This window comes from Thamnophis sirtalis, unplaced genomic scaffold (genome assembly GCF_051295495.1).
Source record: "Thamnophis sirtalis isolate CommonGarterSnake01/CBP01778 unplaced genomic scaffold, rThaSir2_p1.2 scaffold_3, whole genome shotgun sequence".
Taxonomy (NCBI): Eukaryota; Metazoa; Chordata; class Lepidosauria; order Squamata; family Natricidae; genus Thamnophis; species Thamnophis sirtalis.
Window position 1 is genome coordinate 94,591,193 of NW_028261383.1, and position 20,534 is coordinate 94,611,726.

The 20,534-nt window shown below is 36.7% G+C and overlaps 1 protein-coding gene across 3 annotated transcripts in view; it reads right to left on the reverse strand.

Moving 5' to 3' along the window:
- The window catches only part of TCF7 (transcription factor 7), a 129,036-nt gene that overhangs the window by 28,994 nt on the left and 79,508 nt on the right, over positions 1–20,534 (reverse strand). For all 3 annotated transcript variants that reach the window (XM_087709546.1, XM_087709545.1, XM_087709544.1), the window contains exons 4-5: positions 15,549–15,681; positions 10,775–10,865 (exon numbers count right to left, since the gene is read on the reverse strand). In XM_087709546.1, coding sequence (XP_087565672.1) covers positions 10,775–10,865; positions 15,549–15,681 — 224 coding nt within the window. The remainder of the gene's footprint in view (positions 1–10,774; positions 10,866–15,548; positions 15,682–20,534) is intronic.

Below are 20,534 nucleotides of genomic sequence, written 5' to 3' on the forward strand. Positions count from 1 at the left end.
AATTTCCTAGCCAGTATGACTACTGTTGAGAATTTGTGGATCTGAAGTCTATTCATTTGGAAGCTGCCAAGATTGGAAAAATCTAATTCGGGCCTGTACTTAATTATGATGGGATGGAAGCATCTAGTGGATATCTTGTTAAGAATCAAGAATGTAATTAGAATATACTGGTCACCTATCTTAAATACAGGGAGAACCATGCTGAAAGTAATACTGGTGGAAACTTGTGGCAAGGTCAAAAGATTGGAAACCATGTCTTAATTGTGGGAAGATCATCAAATTTCACTAGATGTAGATCTGCAAGTGTGGACAAAGCCACAAGGAAAAATCTGCATGAATGGTTTCAATATTAAAAGAGATTCCCATTTTACAAGGACATATGCAATGTGAAATGCATGAATGAATATACCTCGATATTTTGAATGCAGAAAAGGAGCACATTAAGGAATGAGTGATTTTATATGATCTGGAGTAAATCAATTTAAATGAGATGATATATTCAGGGCATGAGACCATAAGAAGGAATAAAATAGCAAAGGCAATGGTGTGGCAACAGAATGGAAAGGATAATTATAATTATGCTTTCAGTTACAATCCAGTAAATCATAACAATTGAAACGAATGTATTTTCAATTAACATGAATATTACACAAGGATATGTATTCATTACAACACAATGAGGGAAGAGGTAGGCTGTGACAAATCTTAAGTGGTACTGAATGCAACACCTAGACATACAGTACTACTAATGGATAATTACAATGCAGAAGAAACAAGGAATTACAGGAAGATCTCACATGGGCAAATACAATAATGCAGGAGATAGAATACTAAGTGTTCTGTGAACAGAATTATTTTTGTTATTAATATTAATTTTAAGCCATATAGATACAGATTATACACTGGAACATTAACTACATAATATCCTGGTCATCTCCCATAAGGATTATTGCAATGAGCTTTACAGGAGGCTGTCCTTAAAGAGCATCTGGAGAAGGCAGCTGGTGCAGAATGTGGCTATATGAGGAGTCTTGGGCCTCCAACGATTGTGCAAGTAACACCTTGGCTGCATAAGCTGCACTGGATGCCAGTTTACTTCCAAGTCCAATTAATGGCTTGGTTATCACCTTTAAAGCCATTCATTGTGGCACGGAATCAGGTTACCCAAGGAAACATCTCATCCCAGTTACATCAACCTGTCCCATACAATCAGGCAGAGGCAGTGGTGCAATTCAGCAGGTTCTATCTGGTTTGGGTGAACTGGTAGCGGTGGCGCCAGGAGACTCCCCCGATCTGCCTGACATCATCACATCCTGTTTTTGATGCTCTGCTTGCTCACATTTGCGAACCAGTAGCATAGGTAAGTTGATTTCACCCCTGGGCAGAGGGGATATGTTACAGACTCATCAGTTAAGAATTTCAACTGGCAGGATCTAGGAAAAGAGCCTTCTCTGCCATTGCTCCTGCCCTATGGAATATCTTGTCTTTAGAGATGAGGTTAGGTCTGATATTTTTGGGCCCTCCAGAAAGATATGAAGACCTGGCTTTACTAACTAGCATGGGGTGGGGTGGGGGCATGTCAAAAAGTAGCTCACAACTCTGAGATTGGTAGTGGCTTGAGGATGTTCCTTCTGTTTTGTTTTTTTAACTTTTTAGAATGTCTTTTTAACTCTGCACTTTTTTTTATTTTTCACTTTGTTTTAATCCTTGTTTAATTGTAATTCTTTATATGATTTTATCATTTGTATCTGTAAACTGCCCACAATCACTTGGATAGTGAGATGGGCAGTATCTACATTTGATAAATAATTAAATAAATAAGAATTGAAAAATGGGGAAGTACAATCCAATCCCCAGGACACCTCCAGGTAAAAGAGTGAAATTATTCATTTCAAATATATGGGATAAGCATAGCAAATTAAAAACAGCATACAGATGTTGTTGACAGGCACTGGATTAAATATAAGGATCAGATTCAGCATACTTAACATATAAGAAATAGAACATGAAGAGCTAGAGGAAGAAACAAGAGATACATTATGGGACCCAAAATAGAAAAAACAATATTCCTACAATGGTAAGAAAAGATTAAAATGGCTTTCAGAGTAAGCCACCAAAATAGTTAGTGAAAGGTGGAGAATGAAAGCTGTGGGTAGCAAGAAGCGTACAATAACTGAACAGAGATTTTCAGTTTCATGCAAGAAAGAACAAGTAAAGCTATTTCAATCAAGAATGTCACTAAATAAAATAATATATCATGAAAAGAACAAGCAAAGAAAATTAGAATTAACCCTCAAAATATACACACATTATTTAAGTGATCTAATAGAGGCAAAGAAGTCTAAAAAAAGTAGAAATTCTAGAATGAAATATTTTACAAAGGGACTTATAAAATGACAGGCATTTGTGTAGAAAGCAAATATTCAAAAACTAATTCCCTGGAAAGTGAAATAGAACAGGCAGCAAAGCAGGAGGACAAACAGTTGCACACTAATACATATGGAATAAATCTGAGTTTCCCAATGGTTGGAAAAGATCAATGAATATACCCATACCAAACAAGAAAGATACAAGAGAGGTTTTGTGAACCAATGCACTAGCTGTTTATTTCGGCAAAAATTTGCTTAAGGCCTTACAATAAAAAATAAAGATACATATAGATTGAAACCAGAAGGATTAAATGGTACGACCTTAACATTCAGAGAACTACCTGTAATATCTCTATTGCTACTGGTATTGACTTCATCTTCTTTCTTTTTAACATAGTTATCAATACCATAAACGTGAGGTACAAAGAAGAAAATATTAAGTCTTCATACTTTCTAATGTCCCAGTTTTCCATGCTCCATTCCAGGATACATATGTGATTTATAATGACAGAAAAAACTGAGTATTCAAACTTCTGTCAGAAAGGTTGAACTCAAACTGTTTAAATCAGGGGGAGAGGAAAAGTATAAATGACACCTGGATGGTTATATTTTGGAGTCTACAACGACAAGGTTGCTTCCCTTTAAACTTAGATATGTTGCCAATATGAAGAAAACCTAAAGAGGAGAATCTCTGGCAACATTACTTCCCTTTCCAGGATACCAGAAGTTGGAAGTCACCATAGAAAAAACAAGATGTCTGGATAAAAGGAAGACAAGATGACAGCAGAGAAGCAAAATGGGTTTTCCACATCTATTTTTGCTGTGAAACTTGTTGGAGAAAATGGTTATACCTGTATGGTTATTTGAGGAGGGATAACATCTGAAAATGCATGCCAAGTAATAATGACATAATACATTGCACAATAAGTGATCAGTAGAGCCAGATAATTTTCACCTGAAGAATTCAAATGAGATCTTGCCAATCTCTAACAAAAACAGACAAGTTGCTGTTAAAATAATTTCCAGAGATCAGAGAGCCAAATAAAATCATTTTTAAATGTGTGTATGTTTGTGGTGTGGTATTAGACAAGAACAGAACAATTAGGACAATGCCTATCTCAAAGTAGTCAGTGAAAACAGTGATTAAATGCAGATTTCCTACACTCTGAAACCTATAAAAAAGACATCTTTGTGTGGAAAATCAGTAAAATCTTGGTAAAGAGAAGTTCTTTGAATCATAGCTTTTATTTCTTTATTCATGTCAGAAGCCTACTATCATAGCTTTTGAGAGTTATCAGCAACCATCCAAAATCAGCACACTCTGGAATGGCATTTATGAACTCATATATCTTTTTTATGGATTCTTAAAACCAGATGGGTTGAAATGAATTCTTTGTTTTTAAAAAAAATCATTTTGATAAAATCATTTTGATATATTTCTCCCTCTTTAGAAATATAGCTCTTCTTATGCTCACAAATAAATTAAATGCAAAATAGGCAAGTATAATTGGAGAGTTCTGATTTTGAGGGAAAATAAATGATCACTGAGCTAAAGCTACTTATTTTAATTGTAAATAAAATGAGGCATACAATGCAGTTGACATCTAATTGTCAAGACTTATGAAGTCAAAAGGCTCTAAAGGCTCTGAAGAACTCCAAAATGATTTTTCCAGTTAGATGAATGGCCAATATTGCAAGTGCATTGCATGCAGTGGGGGGGGGGGGGGATGAAGTTTATCATACAAACTGAAAAGGCTTGAACTAAAAGTCAAAGTCACCGAACAGGTAAAAAAAAAGCCACTGAAACTGTAACAGACAACTTACTAAAAATGCAAATTTAGCCTGAGGAGAATGAAGTGTGAAAACTTAGGAATTGTTAGGAAATAGGTTAGAAATAAAAGAGAATCAATGTAATCAAATCAGTAAAGTCAAACTGATTAGTATTTTAGTAGTAGTAGTATTAGTATCCATTTTCAAAGTGTAGGCATCACTTTATCTTAGGTACATTGGAAAAGTGCAACCGAGATCATACGACTTAGCCCTCAAATTTGTATTTATTTTTATTTGAGGTTTGAAGTTTAGGAATAAAGAAGACAAATGTGATCTAAGATATGAACCAAAGAAAAACAGTTGCAATAGTAGAAGAGAGAGGATTATTAGAACTCAAAATTATCCACTGAAATGAACAAATATCAAGTTCAGAAGAACAAGAGTAGAAAATATAGGCTTTCACAGGATAGATATCTTCCATGGGTGTTGGCTTTTCACCGACCCAATATTTCGCCATGCACCTAGGAATTTTAGAAACTAAAGTCCAATGACTTAGAGCAGAGGCCTCCAGCCTTTTGAGCATCATGGACTGGTTCTGTGGAGAAAGTTTTTTCCATGGATCAGAGGGAGAATGGTTTCACGTGGTGCCTGCATTTCGTGGATGGGGCTTGACTTAGAGGGACCAGGGTGGGGAAGTATAATATGATAGGCTTTTGTAATACAGTTGTGTGGTGTCAATCTATGATGCTTGCCGATAAATCATTTAGGAGGTAGGAAATAGGCAAAGTCACACATGGGAGATGATTGCAGAAACTTCCATATTAATTTATATTGTTTCCTTCGGCTTTGATTCACCTCTGCATCTGAATTAGTTCCACTGCCTAAATAGATAGACCCATCTAATAAAGAATTATTAATTGAGTGAAATGCAGTGGTTAAGACCATATTTTGTATTGGTTCATGATCTAAATCAGTTCTGCTCACTAGGGAATCTTAGAAAACAGTTCTTTCAGCAAGTGAGAATAATTTTATAGTGCTGCTATCAGGCCTGCTGAAATAATCTGACTGGAATATTTTGAATCTGTTAAAGCATTAGATAAACATTGTTAACTATCACTATCAGCGTGGTTATTTCTCTCTCTCTCTCTCTTTAAATCAGAGTTTAGCTTCAATATTGAGAGAGACTATACTGGTGAGAATTTGGAAGTGTCATTTAATATGTCATGAACCAGTCAAGATCTAAAATTCAGCAGGAAACCAAAACGAGCATCAAAATTCAGCCCTAAAGCCAAAATTTAGCATTTTGGCTTTAGGGCTGAGAAAACAGTGAACTCTAATCCCTAAGTGGAAATTAGTCACCCTGTGACCCAAGATGCTTCAGTAGAACCCTCTGAAAATAGTTCAGTTCAGACAAAGTAAAATCCTTTTTTCCCCCTTTGTTATTTGGAGCGCTCCCAATATAGCCCCATCGAGGGAAAATTCCTTCTACTGATTTTAAAAAGCTGACATGGTATCAGGAATGGGGGAAACTCCTAATAATGAGACATCATCTAAGTGAGTTCGTGGCTCATAGTTACAAGACTTTTTAGGGAAGAAGTGTTGCATCAAATGTGAAACAACCGAAGAACGGATTCCAAATTATTTGGATAGTTCCTCAAGAGTCTTTCCATTCAACTACTGGGAGGCTTCTTCTTTTCCAGAACACTTGATGGGTTGTGAGGCTATTTCTGCTGAATCTCTCAAAGGTGCTTTTTCAAAAGGCAACTGGGCTATTTTTTTCCTTGAGGCACCTTTGAGGCAACTATGTCCTGGATGACTGAAAATCTCCACAGACATTCCAGCTGAACTTTTTCCTTCTCATGAAAAGCTCTTGCTATAGTACGACCATAGCAGTGGTGGGTTCCCACCAGTTCGCACCAGTTCGGTAGAACCGGTTCGTCAAATCTACCAAACCGGTTAGAAGAGGTTCCACCAGAAAGCAGGACACACCTACAGAAGAGGTTCCAAAATTTTTTGAAACCCACCACACAGACAGACAGACAGACAGACAGACAGACTCACACACAGAGAGAAAGAGCAAGAGAAAGAAGAAAGAAAAAGAAAAAAAAGTAAGAGAGATGAAAGAAAAAAAGGAAAAAGGGACAGAGAGACAAAAGGAAGGAGAGAGAGAGAGAGAGAGAGAGAGAGAGAGAGAGAGAGAGAGAGAGAGAGAGAGAGAGAGAGAGAGAACATATGGCCGGCAAGCCACTCCCACAAAGGAGGCCACACCCACAGAGTAGGTTCGAAAATTTTTTGAAACCCACCACTGGACCATAGTGTTTGTTTGAAGTCAGCTTTCTTCCAGAAAAAGTGAACCTGTTTTCTTCAGAGCCATTGCCTATCACAGCACTCCTTATTAGCAAGGAGAGATTCTGGAGTCCCCCTCTTTCTCCATCTCCTCTCCCCAAACCAGTTTGAATGCAATGAACACTGCCAAGCTCTGGAAAGGATGTTACATCAAGGGAAGACACAGGGAAGGAAATTCTATGTAGGGTTTTTTTTTTGCTTAGGTGCAAGCCCCTTATTTTTTAATAAAAGGGACTAAGAACATTGGTCATATTTGTCCATATAGGCAACAGTGTGAAGTTCTCTGGGATAAAAGGCTTTATCAACAAAGTGATGGATGCACATGAGCCACTTTTGCAAGGGCAAGGTTAGGAAATACATGAAACACATGTAAATAGCATTGTGCAATTATGAATGAATGGCTTCTGAACCATATAGGTGCGCCGAGAAAGTTAAGGCCTGTGGATGCTAATTGTCATACAGCACAATATATATATATGGGTTTATGAGAAAATGAAATTGGGCATAAATAAAATCAGCCCAATGAAATAACAGCCAAATAAAAGTGGTCCCCCTCCCCTTTGTGTGTATTTTTCAGGTTGGGAATGGAAAATACCAAGTGAAGACGGATGGTGCGTTGACAGCCAGCACAGTTATTGTTTAATGCAACTTTGAGCCTGCACATAGTGCAAGTAGAACACTCTATAGAATTATTTCCGAGGAGTGGTCAAATTGGGAGAATTAATTCTCTCACAGTCAATGAGAAACAATATGATAGCAAATCTGACCATTGCAACGATCAAGAAGAGAGGGAAACAAGCCAGCCTGCCCGAAAGAGAGAGCCAGGCAATCTGTTGCATGAGGCAGGAAAGAAAGAAACACAAAAGATCTGAACACTCCTTTCAGCTTATGGACTTGTTCTTGAATCCCAACTGTTGCTATGGTTCTTTAGTTGTGGCTTCCTAACCTTCTTCAATGATACTTTGGTTATCCAAGCTCTTGGTTTCCTGGCAAGCTACTTAAGTGGTTCGAGTCCAGTCCATTGGATGAAACCTGCCACAAATTAGGCACATCCAGGTGATACGTTTAGTTACAGTTTCTCACATATTATAATGTGCTGCCATTAAAGGCAAACAATTTTTGTACTGGCAAATGTGTCAGTTTAAAGCCATATCACACCGTTGGTTTTTTTTTTAAAAAGCAGATTAAAAATGATCAAAGAAGGATCCAGTCAGGATAAGGACTTCAGCTGGAGGTGTGTGTGTGTGTGTGTGTGCGCATGGGCCCTTTCTTGTCCAGTTCAGCCTTCCTCAATATGGATTTCCTCTAGAATTCCCCAGCTAACACAACCAATAGTTTCTCTTCAAGCTTAAATGAGACTTGGAGAAGAGAGCATTGACTCTGATAGAACCAAAAGATTAAACTACAAGACTAGATGCCATGAGGCAGAACCTAACCTATTATTTTAGGAGAAATATACTTAATGCCATATGTATTATTAGCCCCTTTTTTCCACACAGATTTATAGCCAAGCTCAGAAATGACAATTTTATACACGAATGCTATGAACTCTCGTTTTAATTTTGCTAAAATCAAACTGGGTTCCTCAAACACTTCCACAGTGTCACTGTTTCTTCTCCCCAGATGCTTAAAAAGCCATCCACTCCTATTTTCTTCCCTTGAAAGGCTTAGAAGGAGATGGAGTAATCCCTGCACTGTCCTTCCCTGCTTTAAGTTGCTCCTGGTCCATCAGCAAGAGAGATTCCTTCACTCAAACCCCTTATAAAGACAAAAGATGGAGAGAAGCAGCTTGTCTGACATTTGCACATTCACTCCTTTGATAACAGAAGAGGAAAGAGAAATTGACAAAGGTCTTGTCAATTCCACTCTTCCTCCTTTTGTGTGGATTTCTGAGGGGAAATTGCCAAACTAGACTCAAGCTCAGAAGCCAGGAGCAAGAATGAGTAAGATCTTCCACCAGTGGGCAATGGAGCCACTGCTTCATAAAGCAAAAATGAAATAATAGCAGCAATTTTAATTACACCACACTCAGCCAGAAATAAATCAGGACAGCTCTCAGGCACTGTTGATGTCATGGGAACACAGAGTTCCGGAGCCATTCCCAAACGGGCCCAGGCTTCTTTTGGGAAGTGTCCAAAGATGCAACTGTTTGAGGTTTTCATCCACAGCATTAAAAATAGGGATATTCTCTCCGCTGACTATCTATTGAAATGGACTGGGCCACAATGATCATGTTTTTTATCCAGAAATATATCAGCTATGAAATGCAGGACTAAGGGGAGCTGAAGTCGAAACTACTTAGAGGGAAAGTTGTTTGAGAAAAAAAAAATACATTTTCTTGATTCATTCAACCTATTTAAAGAATGTTTGTATTTGCCACTTGCCAATATTTCTAGGCAGTATTTCTCTTATCCACTCTAAAATGTTTTTCTCTCCTATTGTCTGAATTGTTAATCATCACCTGCAATGTAACCACTTTAGGACAAATACAATATTTTAAGGAAAAGAGAGAGAGAGCAAATCTAAATAATCAACCTTGACTTAAATTGAAGGATTAAGCATTTCTTCTTTTGTGAATATAACTACATTATTTGGTAAGGAAATATATTAACTTGCAGGGCAGTTTATGACTGCATTCCACTTTTAAAAAATTGCACTTAACCTTTCCATGCCAGAGGAGCATCCCAATTTGCATGCTCCAATCAGTTAATCAGAAAAATTACTGCCTTCTGATCTTATGCGTGATTCAGGCTAAGTTAGAAAAATGTATAGCTTACAAGATACAATTATATAATTCAATTGACATTATACTATATGACAACACTTTATGTGCTTCATAAATATCATGCATTTTTGCCTCTCTCAGATTAGAAAAACTAGCAGGGCTATGAAATTCCTGGCAGACAACAACATGTAGCTTGTAGACTATGGAATGGCTTGATGACTCATAAACTGTGCAGTTTAAGATCCAGTGAATTGCACTGACACACACCCTTAAAAACTCAAGTCAGTCAACACATTGGTTTAGAACCCTGCTGATTTCAATGGGCTTTCAATCAATGACTCCAGTGTAAACAGTTGTGGTGTACTTTTCATGCCACTTATTCTTCTTAAGGTAGCTCTAATCTCCACTCTTGGGTATTTATCTTCATAACTAGACATTATTCAAGGTTTGCATTACTGAATATTAATATCTTAACATTAAAAGCTGATTCATCCAGGGTGTTTGTGGTGAGGAGTAATGGTGACTACCAAATGTTGTTTTCCCAACAATATTGATGAATCTTGAGAAAACAGAATGACGGTCTACTGTGCCATTTCAGAAAAGCAAGAGAGTAAGCATTTTCTCAGGCATAACTTGACCACATTTCATAAGGCTATTTCACCACATCAAATACATCTGCCAAACCACATCCACCCACCACAAACTAAACTGATGATATGGATTAAACAGAGTGGGGAAAAGTCCATCAGAAATTAAATGAATGCACATACTGACTGAACCTTCCTTCCTTCCTTCCTTCCTTCCTTCCTTCCTTCCTTCCTTCCTTCCTTCCTTCATTTCTGCCTATCCAGAATTATTATTACAAAGAATGCTTGCAAAGAATTTATTTTTCTACGATCAACAAAGAATTTTCGTTATCACAACAAAAGTTTCTCAGGTTTCTTACCATTTCTATCTTTTTATTACCTTGAAAAACCAATTACAAAAGGAATGATGGAACAGCTACACAGGGTTTTTTTTTAATTGCAGAGATGCATAACTAGAAATCATGGGTCATATTTGTACTCCAAAGAATTCTAAAAGTTATTACTAGATTATAAAGTTTAATGTACAAAGGGAAACATGATTCTTTATTTAAATTTAGGTTTAAATGCAAATGAAATGAAATGAAATTGCTTCATGTTTTTTTTCCTGGCTCCAACTACTATTTTTTGGAACTTGTCAGCTCCTGTCAGGTCACTCAGTAGCCATATGCACCTCTTGCTCAGTAAAACATTGTTTATCCTGCTTCAGTTAACAATCTAAATTCTACAACTTGATTATTATTTCCAAATGGCAGCAGAGGGCTCAGTTAATGAAGGCATTCCAATTCTCTGTGCTGATCAAAAAAAGTAGGAGAGCAAGAGAGAGAACCAATATCTCACTCAATATGAACTCAGATATAAACATAGAATCTAGGAAGTATGCTAAAATTCAACTATTGTGAAGGGTGATGGGTATTCATACATGTCCAATGTTACTTTTTTTTTGTAAAATTCTTCAGCTGAAGGCCTTAAATACTTACCATCCCACAGAAGGTGTTATCTGTCCAACCCCACTGGGAGGGAGGGAATAAAAACCAGAAATATCTGATGTTTGAGAAGGACGGTGTACACCTATCAGAAAATGAAAACATGAGGAAATTTAGGTTAGCTTTTTTTCCAGCTTTATATCAAAATGGATTCAAAAGATTCATGTTTGCTAACATCCAACAGCCAGTTATGGTAATTCATCTACCGGTACTTACCCTCACCTTGTTCTTCCTACTATTTATTACTAAGATAAATATTCTTAGCCTTTTTTATCTGCAATGTTCTTTTCAAAGCATGCAGGCAAGTAGTCTAGATGGTATGAGGCAAAGAGGAAGTGAGTGAGGCAAAAGTATCCAGAGCAAAAGTCTATGGAAATTCACAATTATTGAAGTCATGGTTGTCCCAAAGGTTTTTTCCAAAGCTATTGGACTTCAGTTCTGAAGAATTTCTTGGATGAGAAGTGAAAAGTTTTCAAAGAAAAAAAACTCCAAGAAAGTCCAGTTGCATTTTGGAAAAAGGCACCTTTGGGATATCCAGAGTAAGTGTAAGGGAGAATGAATAGAACATAGTCAAGGTAGAACTACGAAAGGGAGCAGTGTGGGAAATGAGTAGAACCTTCAATTTATCTAGAGAAGACAAAGGTGTTATGCATAGTTGGAGAGAAGATCTAAAGTTGGTGGTAGATAGGGAGAAACCTGCATTCTGAAGGATAACAATATGAAACTAACTTCCTTTTTGCCCTAAATTATATTGCTGAAATAAAGAAAGCTTGCAAGAAACCTGCTTGGATTCTTGTGGGAAAAGATGATGAGCTTTACTCGGCGCCACTACTCAACAAATTAAGCTTGACTCAGAGTTTTTAAATTCCACCTATTTGTCTATATTCATGCTTTAACTCATTTATCCATTAATTAAATTAAAAAGTATTCCTACTTCTTAGCTTAATATTTGCTGTATAGAGATGCAGTACTGAGAAGGCATATTTCATTGGGCTATGGTGATATGCAGAGAACATATGAAGTGTTTTAGCATGATACTGTATGTGTTCTGCTTCAGATGACCAGTCATCTGAAGCAGAACACATATTGAGAAATACTATGGGTGGAGCATTTTTATATCTCACAAGGTGTGTTCATTCAGAAATGTTGCAATGAGATTGAATGTAAATGTCTAGGACGCTGAATGCAGGTCAACAGTAGGTTCTCTGCAACATGTGCCTGTTGGTGAAGTGAAGCCAAAGTAGGGCAGAATGAGAAGAAAAAAAAAAAGACAATGCTGTTCTATGAAATTCTATGCTAATGCTAGACTTTTCTTATGTACTGGAAACAAATTCCTCCTGTGTCCAACACACTTAGCCACTAAATAATATTTTGTTCTATTCTATTCTATTCTATTCTATTCTATTCTATTCTATTCTATTCTATTCTACTCTACTCTACTCTACTCTACTCTACTCTACTCTACTCTACTCTATTCTACTCTAGCCTCGCCTCGCCTTGCCTCTAAAACATAATATTGCATTGTGGGTATGGATTGCATCTAAAGTATACAAGATAAGATGCACATAGAAGACCCAAAGGGCAATGTATAAACTCTAGTAGGCAATCAGGTTGGGAGAAAGACACTATGCAAAAGAAAGAAAAGAAAAGAAAAGAAAAGAAAGAAAGAATGAAAGAAGGGGATCACTTTTCTCATATGCTTTAATTCTGCTGGGTTGGAAAATACCTTCTCTGACAGGATCGGAGTTATTGTTTCCTTCTATATGAAAAGATAATCATAACAGGAAGAGGGATTTACTATATAATCCTTTGTGAGCACGCTAAGTTAGAACAAATCTGTGCAGACTGTGCCAGGTATCCTCTGTCTTTGTGTTAGTTCTGTGAGTAGATATGTAAGTAATTCAGTGTTAAGACTAATCGGTAAGTAGGTGACAAAACTAAACTGCAAGTAAAACTGCCTTGGCCTGTGAACCTGATTTTTGGATAAATGATGAATTATAAATGAAAAAGGATTTCCATTCATATTCTAGCACTCACCGCCATTTGATCTGAAACAAAGACTTTTACAGATAAAGTGAGGGTCATGCATTTATTCTTGGGTGCATCTACAGCTTTCTAGCCTATATGTAAATAATGCATTCCTTAATCCATTTAATAAAAAAATCATTCATGGAGTTTAAAAAAGCAGTCCCAAAAGTATATGCAAAAACATATATGCAAAAATATTAATCCTCATTTTTATCAGTCAGTTATTCAACTTTTGCTTTGTCTTGTGACAGCAAAGCTTGTTACAAGAAACAGAGTAATCAAACATCTCAGTTGTTAATTTCATATTTCAATTTTGATATTTTTGTACCATTGTCTCATTTAGTTTGATATTCTTAGTGCAGAAATATCATGATTATATGCCTTAATGTATGGATTAATGCCATCACTCAATGCCAATACCACACAATGAAGTCATTATTAAAATCAGAAAATTAATTTATAATGAAATTTTGAAGACTTATTCCTCAATAGTAATTAGTCCCCCAGAGGAAGATGTCACAACATAAGGAGCAGAGTTATGGTCTAGCAATTCTCATATATTACAACAAGCTTTGAAGAAGCTCCATGGAACTACTACTGAGTTAAGTTGCTTTTAGCCTTCATTATATTTGAATAATTCACCCAATCATACTGAAATGTTGTGGGATAGTTAAAAAAAATTAAATCCCAAACAGATAAAGCTATGGTGCCATCAAATCTACAATTTGCAGCTTAAATCTAGTCATTCAGAGAAGCAATTCTCATTTTCTAAATGAGAAGCAAGAGACTCGTGAGGGAGATCTTGAATGTTTTCATTATTTTGATGATAATGATGATGATAATACTCCTGAAGATCCTTAGATCATTTTCTGATCTAAACAGTTCAGCTCAAATGGACTGTTTCTTTTTCCAATATACCCTATACAAGCTAGTGTGAAGATACGCTTAGAGTTCAATCAGGAAATGGAAAGTAGTGAAAAGTCCAATCAATGGAAATAAAGGTAGTTACAACAGTCCATTTAGTGACCATTTAAAATTACAATGGTACTGACTGAAAAAAGTGACTTAGGACCATTTTTTCACACTTATCTCCATGGTCATATGATCAAAATTCAGACACTTGGCAACTGACTCATACTTATGATGGCTGCAGTGTCCTGGGGTCATGTGACCATGTTTTGTGACCCTCTGACAAGCAACGTCAATGGGGAAGCCAGTTCTTTTTAAACAACCCATCTTACTAACTGAACAACTGCAGCAATTCACTTAACAACTGTTGCAAGAAAGGTCATAAAATGGGGCAAAGCTCACTTAACAAATGTCTCGCTTAGCAACAGAACTGTTGGGCTCAATTGTGGTTTTAAGTCGAGGACTACCTATTTATGTTAGAAAGGTCCCAACAACAAATGTTCTGTACACCTTCAGGGTTTGTGACAATGCAATAAGTGTAGGTTGAGCTATTTCTAGAGCCACAGGGAGCCAAAAGCAGTCAGATAAACTCTTGAAAATGACTTAATATGGTATCAGCCAAGATCTATGTTAGTCTAATATTTGAACTTCTATTAACTGGCTGTTATTAATAGAGATCTTAAAACTAGAACATAGTGACATTTTTTCTATTAAAAATGGGATTTGAAGCAATAGGGGTATTTAATTCCCTAAATTGTAGTGTCATAGATAATAATCTGCAATCTGCTTCTCCATTCTTAAGTATTAAAACACAGTGCTTGTTTGGTTAAGATACTGTATTTTTGGAGTATAAGACGCACCTTTTTTCCTCAAAAAAGAGGCTGAAAATCTGGGTGTGTCTTATACACTGAATACAGCATTTTTTACTCCCGAAACCCCACTCCCTTCACCAAAATGGCTGTGCAGAGCCTGTAGAAGGGTTTCAGAGAGCTCCTGAGGGCTGGGGAGGGCAGAAATGAATGAAAAATGAGCCATTTTTTGCTCAATTTTGCCTCCCCCCAGCCCCCAGGAGTTCTGTATAAGCCTCCTAAAGGCTATTCATGCCTCTCTTTTTTTGGAAAACAAAGGCCCGTTTTTGCAAAAAAACAAGCTGTTTTGGGGAGGTTTGCAGAGTCCAAAACCCCCTTTTAAAAAAAAGCCTCTTCAAAACCTTCGTGCATCTTATACTCCGGTGTGTCTTATACTCTGAAAAATACGGTACTTTGTTTTATGTGTCTCAGAGGTTTAGTATAAGACCCGTGGTGGCACAGTGGTTAGAATGCAGTATTGCAAGCTAACTCACTGCTCATTCCATGAGTTCAATCCTTACCGGCTCAAGGTTGACTCAGCCTTACATCCTTCCAACATTAGTAAAATGAGGACCCAGATTGTTTGGGGCAATATGCTGACTCTATAAACCACTTAGACAGGGCTGTAAAAGCACTATGAAGTGGCATATAAGTCTAAGTACTATTGTTAGTATCTGATCAGAGGAACTCTAAAAGGAAAAAAAATGGCCTTCAAAAAACCCCCAAGATTTCTTACTTATTCCATTTCTCTGCCCAGAGTGAATATGTTTGTTGCTAAAGAGCATGCAGTTCGACCTCCAAGACACATGAAGGTGGTATGTAAAAATGGGCAGAGTCCACTATGAAGGGTTGGAAATTGAAAGTCTGTGGCAGACATCCAGACGTCATGGCTATGGTTAAATTCCCCACAGCACACACTTTTTAAAGCACATCTCCCCCCCCCCCCAAGAGTAGCATCACAGGAGAGGTGAAGAATTAGTTACCTTGTTTCTGGTTGATGTCGGCTGGCAGGTGTGGTGAATGGGAGCCATGGCTGAAATGTTCATTGCTATATGGGATGAGTGGGGTGAGTGGATGGACCCCATGAGATGGCTGTACTACGGGAACCTTGTTAGACTGAAAAACAGAAGTCAGAAGAGAGAGGATTTAGAAATGCTAGCCATGAAGCTCTGCAAATTGGGCATGCGGGGAACAAGAACCCAAGTCAGAAGCATCCTAAAATTCCTCTCTTCACCCCTAAATTACTTATCATCAGTAACAATACAACAACTTGCTTAGTAGATAACAAGCAGCTTTGGAGATGAATATGCAAACACCAACACTTCAACAGAGGTATGGCAGGGAACAATTATTCCAGTCTGACTATGTCTTTATTAGTGAGATAGCTGAAATGAAAATGAATTAGAACAGGTTTGCCAAATGTAAGATTTACTTTAGTAATTGCCATGCTTAGTAATTAACTGGCTGAATAGAGTTCTTGTGTGAACTGCTTGCCAGCATCCCTCAAGATGAATTTTTGGGTCACATGGTCTTCACATGTAAAGTGCTTACCTCCAGCATCCTGCCAAAATTAGCATGTCAATTTATTTCGTATACATTTGTTCATCAATTTATTTGCTAGAAATTTACCTATGGCAACAAAATAAAGAAGCATTCCTGCTTTATTGGATACTGAACCCTTGTATCAAATCTTTTAGAAGCTTTGCACGGGATGGCTTTAAAGGAACTTTTCAAACGAATACCTTTTAGAGTTGGAGAATGGGTGTTCCGCTACATGTTGCTGAATTATAGTCTTCAGCATCTCTCAACATTACCATTCTGGCAATTATTGTTTGGCAGTGATAATTCAACAATGTCTGCAGAACTATGCTTTAAACGATTGTGACTATGGGAATAAAACCATTATGTGGAACTGGAGCTCCTCTATAATGCACAGTACTGATGCCAAGGGAACACCTAGGAGACTGGCTATATATTGTGTATGTACTCACAAGAGTTCTAAATCCTGAAGTAGATCAGGACAGGTCTGGGAACAAAACAGTTTTGTTGAAAAGTACCATGAACAAGTGTGAATCTGTATGCTTGCACAAACACATTCTTTGTGGGACACATGTGTTATCCAACAAAATTTTGCAAGTCCAAATTAGTGTGTGAGAAACAACATAGAGCCTCTCAGCTTGATGCGTTGAGTTCTGTGGAGAGATTTTTCAACTGTGGAATAAGAGTAATATGTCAAGTTACTCTAGAGCAGTGGACTATCTTTTAAAGGACTGATAATGCAACACAGGATATGCAGATTATTCAGGCTTGAAGAAAATGCACCAAGTTCTGCCTTATCATGTTAAAGGAGGACAAAAAAAATGCACTCCCACATTTATCGGGCTGTTATGTTGCAGTTATTCATTTCAGTTGAAAAGAAAAGAATAAGGTGAAAATATTAGGTTGAAAACTATCAACAATTTCCAGCTGCAGCAAATTCAGAGGAACTTGTTTTCAAATGAAAAATAGTAGTCATGCTATTAGAGAATCTTCCTGCCTGCCTCAAGCATTCTTACCATTTCATACTTGCCCAGTTTCGCCCATGGTTGCCTTTCTAATGACACTGATAGTACCAACACTGGAAAAATTGAGGTTTTTCATTCCGAAAGTCCTCAGAAAAGTATGTGGTAGGGAACAAAAGGACTATCAAATACAAGATATTCACTGATTATTGAAAATGGAGTCTTGTAAACTGCCACATTCCTTATATTAGACAGAGAAAAGCACTACCAAATAAGAGTAAACCATCACATCTATGTTTGATACTGTCACACTTCACGTTTTATACATATACACTGAACATGTTCAAGGCAATTAATATACTAGAAAGGGGGTGGAGAAATGCTGAATATAATGAACTCAGCTGAATGATATAATTTGTGTAATCAAAAAGTGATACCATCTGAACAAGGGTCCACAATTGTCATGGCCAATTCACCATAGCCAACTCAGCATGACCAACTTGCCAAGGGACAACTCACTGGGGGACAATTCAACAATTAAATTAAATTATTTAAAATAATTAAAAATTATTTTAATGTTTTGTCATTCATATTTCATTTTGTCCCTACTTTTTTTAATGATTTTATTTCACAATTTCTTCAAATTAGTGTAACTCATATTCTGTGGCAAGTTGACCTGTGGCATATTGGCTGCGGCAAGTTGGCTGCAACAAGTTGTCATAGACCCACCTAGAAAAGGGTAGGGAACAGACATACACACCTATACACACTTGCACACTTACACTGCAGGGAAGGTCAAGAACTCATCTCATTCCAAGTGAGGATGGTCTATTATCAACTGCCAGTCATCTTGGTCTCAGCGCTGATACCAAGAGACATTACTATTTTGTTGATGGGTATGATGTCAATAATACTATTGTAGATTCATTGTATGTATTATAAATAGTACAATGTATTATGGTAAATTCAATTTCAGTATAATCTGAAACATTACATAGCATCCTTTATATTTTCATCGGACATATTTTCATGAGGTCTTCATAGGAAAAAAAATGAATAAAATACAAGATAAACAAAATAAAAACAAGATAAAATTGAATAGAATAAAGAAAATAAATCCTTCCTAATACCGTAACTCTGAGATCTAATTTGGTGCAGTGGTGAAAGGCACTGAGTTAGAACCAGGAGACTGAGTTTGACACAGAGAATGTGGGGCCCCTGTGCTTTCCACCTAGTACTGCAGAGAGTAAAGTGTTGAAATGAGCCCAAAGAAAGGCTCTACAATGTGCTGAGCAAGCAAGACCGAGTAAGTAGTTGAGTATTGAAATCCACCACTGAAAGTTAGCTTATAGCACCCATGCAATATCAAAGACTCTTTGATACATTTTGGGTTTAGCTCTCTCTATTCCAAGGTGCAGCAGAATATAGATGACAGTGGCACAGCTCAGGTGAGATTTTAATTTTCCACCTTGTTGAAAGTTTATAAAGACCACCAGTGAGCCATAGAAACACAGAAGCTGAAGCCAATAAGAAAATGGTAAAGGAGAACTCTTTCTGATACCAGTGGAATCACACTGGTTTCTATGTAGATGAAAGCATTTTAAATGTAGCATGATAAGCAAAAAAATACTTGCAGAGACTTAGACTCGACAATGTCTAAGGACTTGGAATTATTGTAGGCACATATTTATGCATCACACACATTTCAGAGATAGTTTTAGTTTTAAGGTAACTGTCCTTTAGAAAACAAACAAACAAGAAAGCATCAGTCCTAGGATTGCCTTAATACTAATACTAACTTTGGCACAACTGGCTTTAATTTATTTCTGCTCAATTACAAATGATTTGAAAAAACAAAGTTATTTAAAAACGAGAACTTGTTTAATTTTAGTTTTTCCAGTTTGCAATTGAATTTAATGATCTTTTCTGCAATTAGCTCCCCCTCTTATTAATATACAGTAGACATTTTGATCCTAGATATTGATTGTAAGGTTTTCTCCCTGCAAAAATTCCACTAAGGCCCATAGACCTCTACTGAGGCCCACCTGTGCCAGCAAAATGTTTTTGGTAGATCCAAGGAGCTGTAAGGCTCAGTTTCAGCCTCAAACCACAAGACTTTACAGTTTTTTTAAAAAAAATTTTAATATGACAACCAGGTTCCTGTCTTGGCTTTTTATTTTTTAAATAATTAAATTACATATTAAGTCTACAAAATTACTGACTGTTGCCCTAATATAGCATTGTGGAAACCTCTGATGCTGCCAGATTTACAATGCCTAGAGGTCTGAGGTCTTACCTTCCATCAAATGAACAATGGAAGGCAGTCTTATGTTTCATCCAAAGGCAAGAAGCGAAGTAGAGAGATGGGTAAGCCAACTAAATTCAATGAGATTTAAATAGTGAAACATTTAGTGCTGCAGCCTGGAGAATAAACCGTGAAGCACAGAAAGGCAGGTATAACTTTATTAAGACAAGAGATTTCCTACTTCGTTTAAAATCTGCTGGTATCATAAAATACCCTTGATCAGAGCTGCTTTATGAAATGTAATTAGGATTTAAATTCCACTTCCTATAAATTAATATACAAATTTGGAGTAGCTAAAGAGGTTTTATTTGACTATTCTTGCATCTCGTAAATTAAGAATTCTCTGCCTCTTCTTACAGACAGTTGTCATATTAGATTATTTGAGATACCGTTCTTGAATATGGGAAAGTGTACACTCACTAAAAAAAAAGTATAAATCAAACATTATTTTATTGTTTCCAAACGTTGGTCTTTCCAGATGTAATGGACTACTTCTCATTCAACATAGCCATGCGAACTGTAGCATGTGCCAAAGAACCCTTGGCATCCTAAAGACTAGGACATTTATTATGATATAAGGATAATACATTTGTCAATAAGGAGCTAGAAGGCTCTATTCTAACACATACTGTATATCCTTCTGGAAATTGTTGCCATATATTCTGCTGAGCTACAAATTTATTATTTCATTACTTATACAGACTTGTCTATTGAGGCCTTGTGAATGTTCATTTTCAATATGTGTATTTATTTAAATATAATACATCGAGATTTGCAGGTTCTTTTTCTTAATTTATACATATTAGAGAAGGTGTCAGCAGTCTAACATTCCTAACTATTTATCTAGATTACTGTTCCTCAGACTTGGCAACTTTAAGATGTGGGGACTTCAGCTCCCAGAATTCCCCAGATGTGAAGTCCACCCATTTCAAAGTTGTCAAGTTTGAGAAACAGTAATTTAGGTAATTCACAAAACTTGAATGATTAGTGATAAAAATTGTTATCAGACATCCAAAATATTGAAGATGGTATTTAAGAACAGATGGGAAGAAACATTTTAGTTTTAACATTTGAGAACGATAGAAGGCAATTTAACTGAAAAGCATGCAACCAGTTCATATGTAGTTTTGTTAAATTGATCGTTTACATGCCTGTGGTTTTTA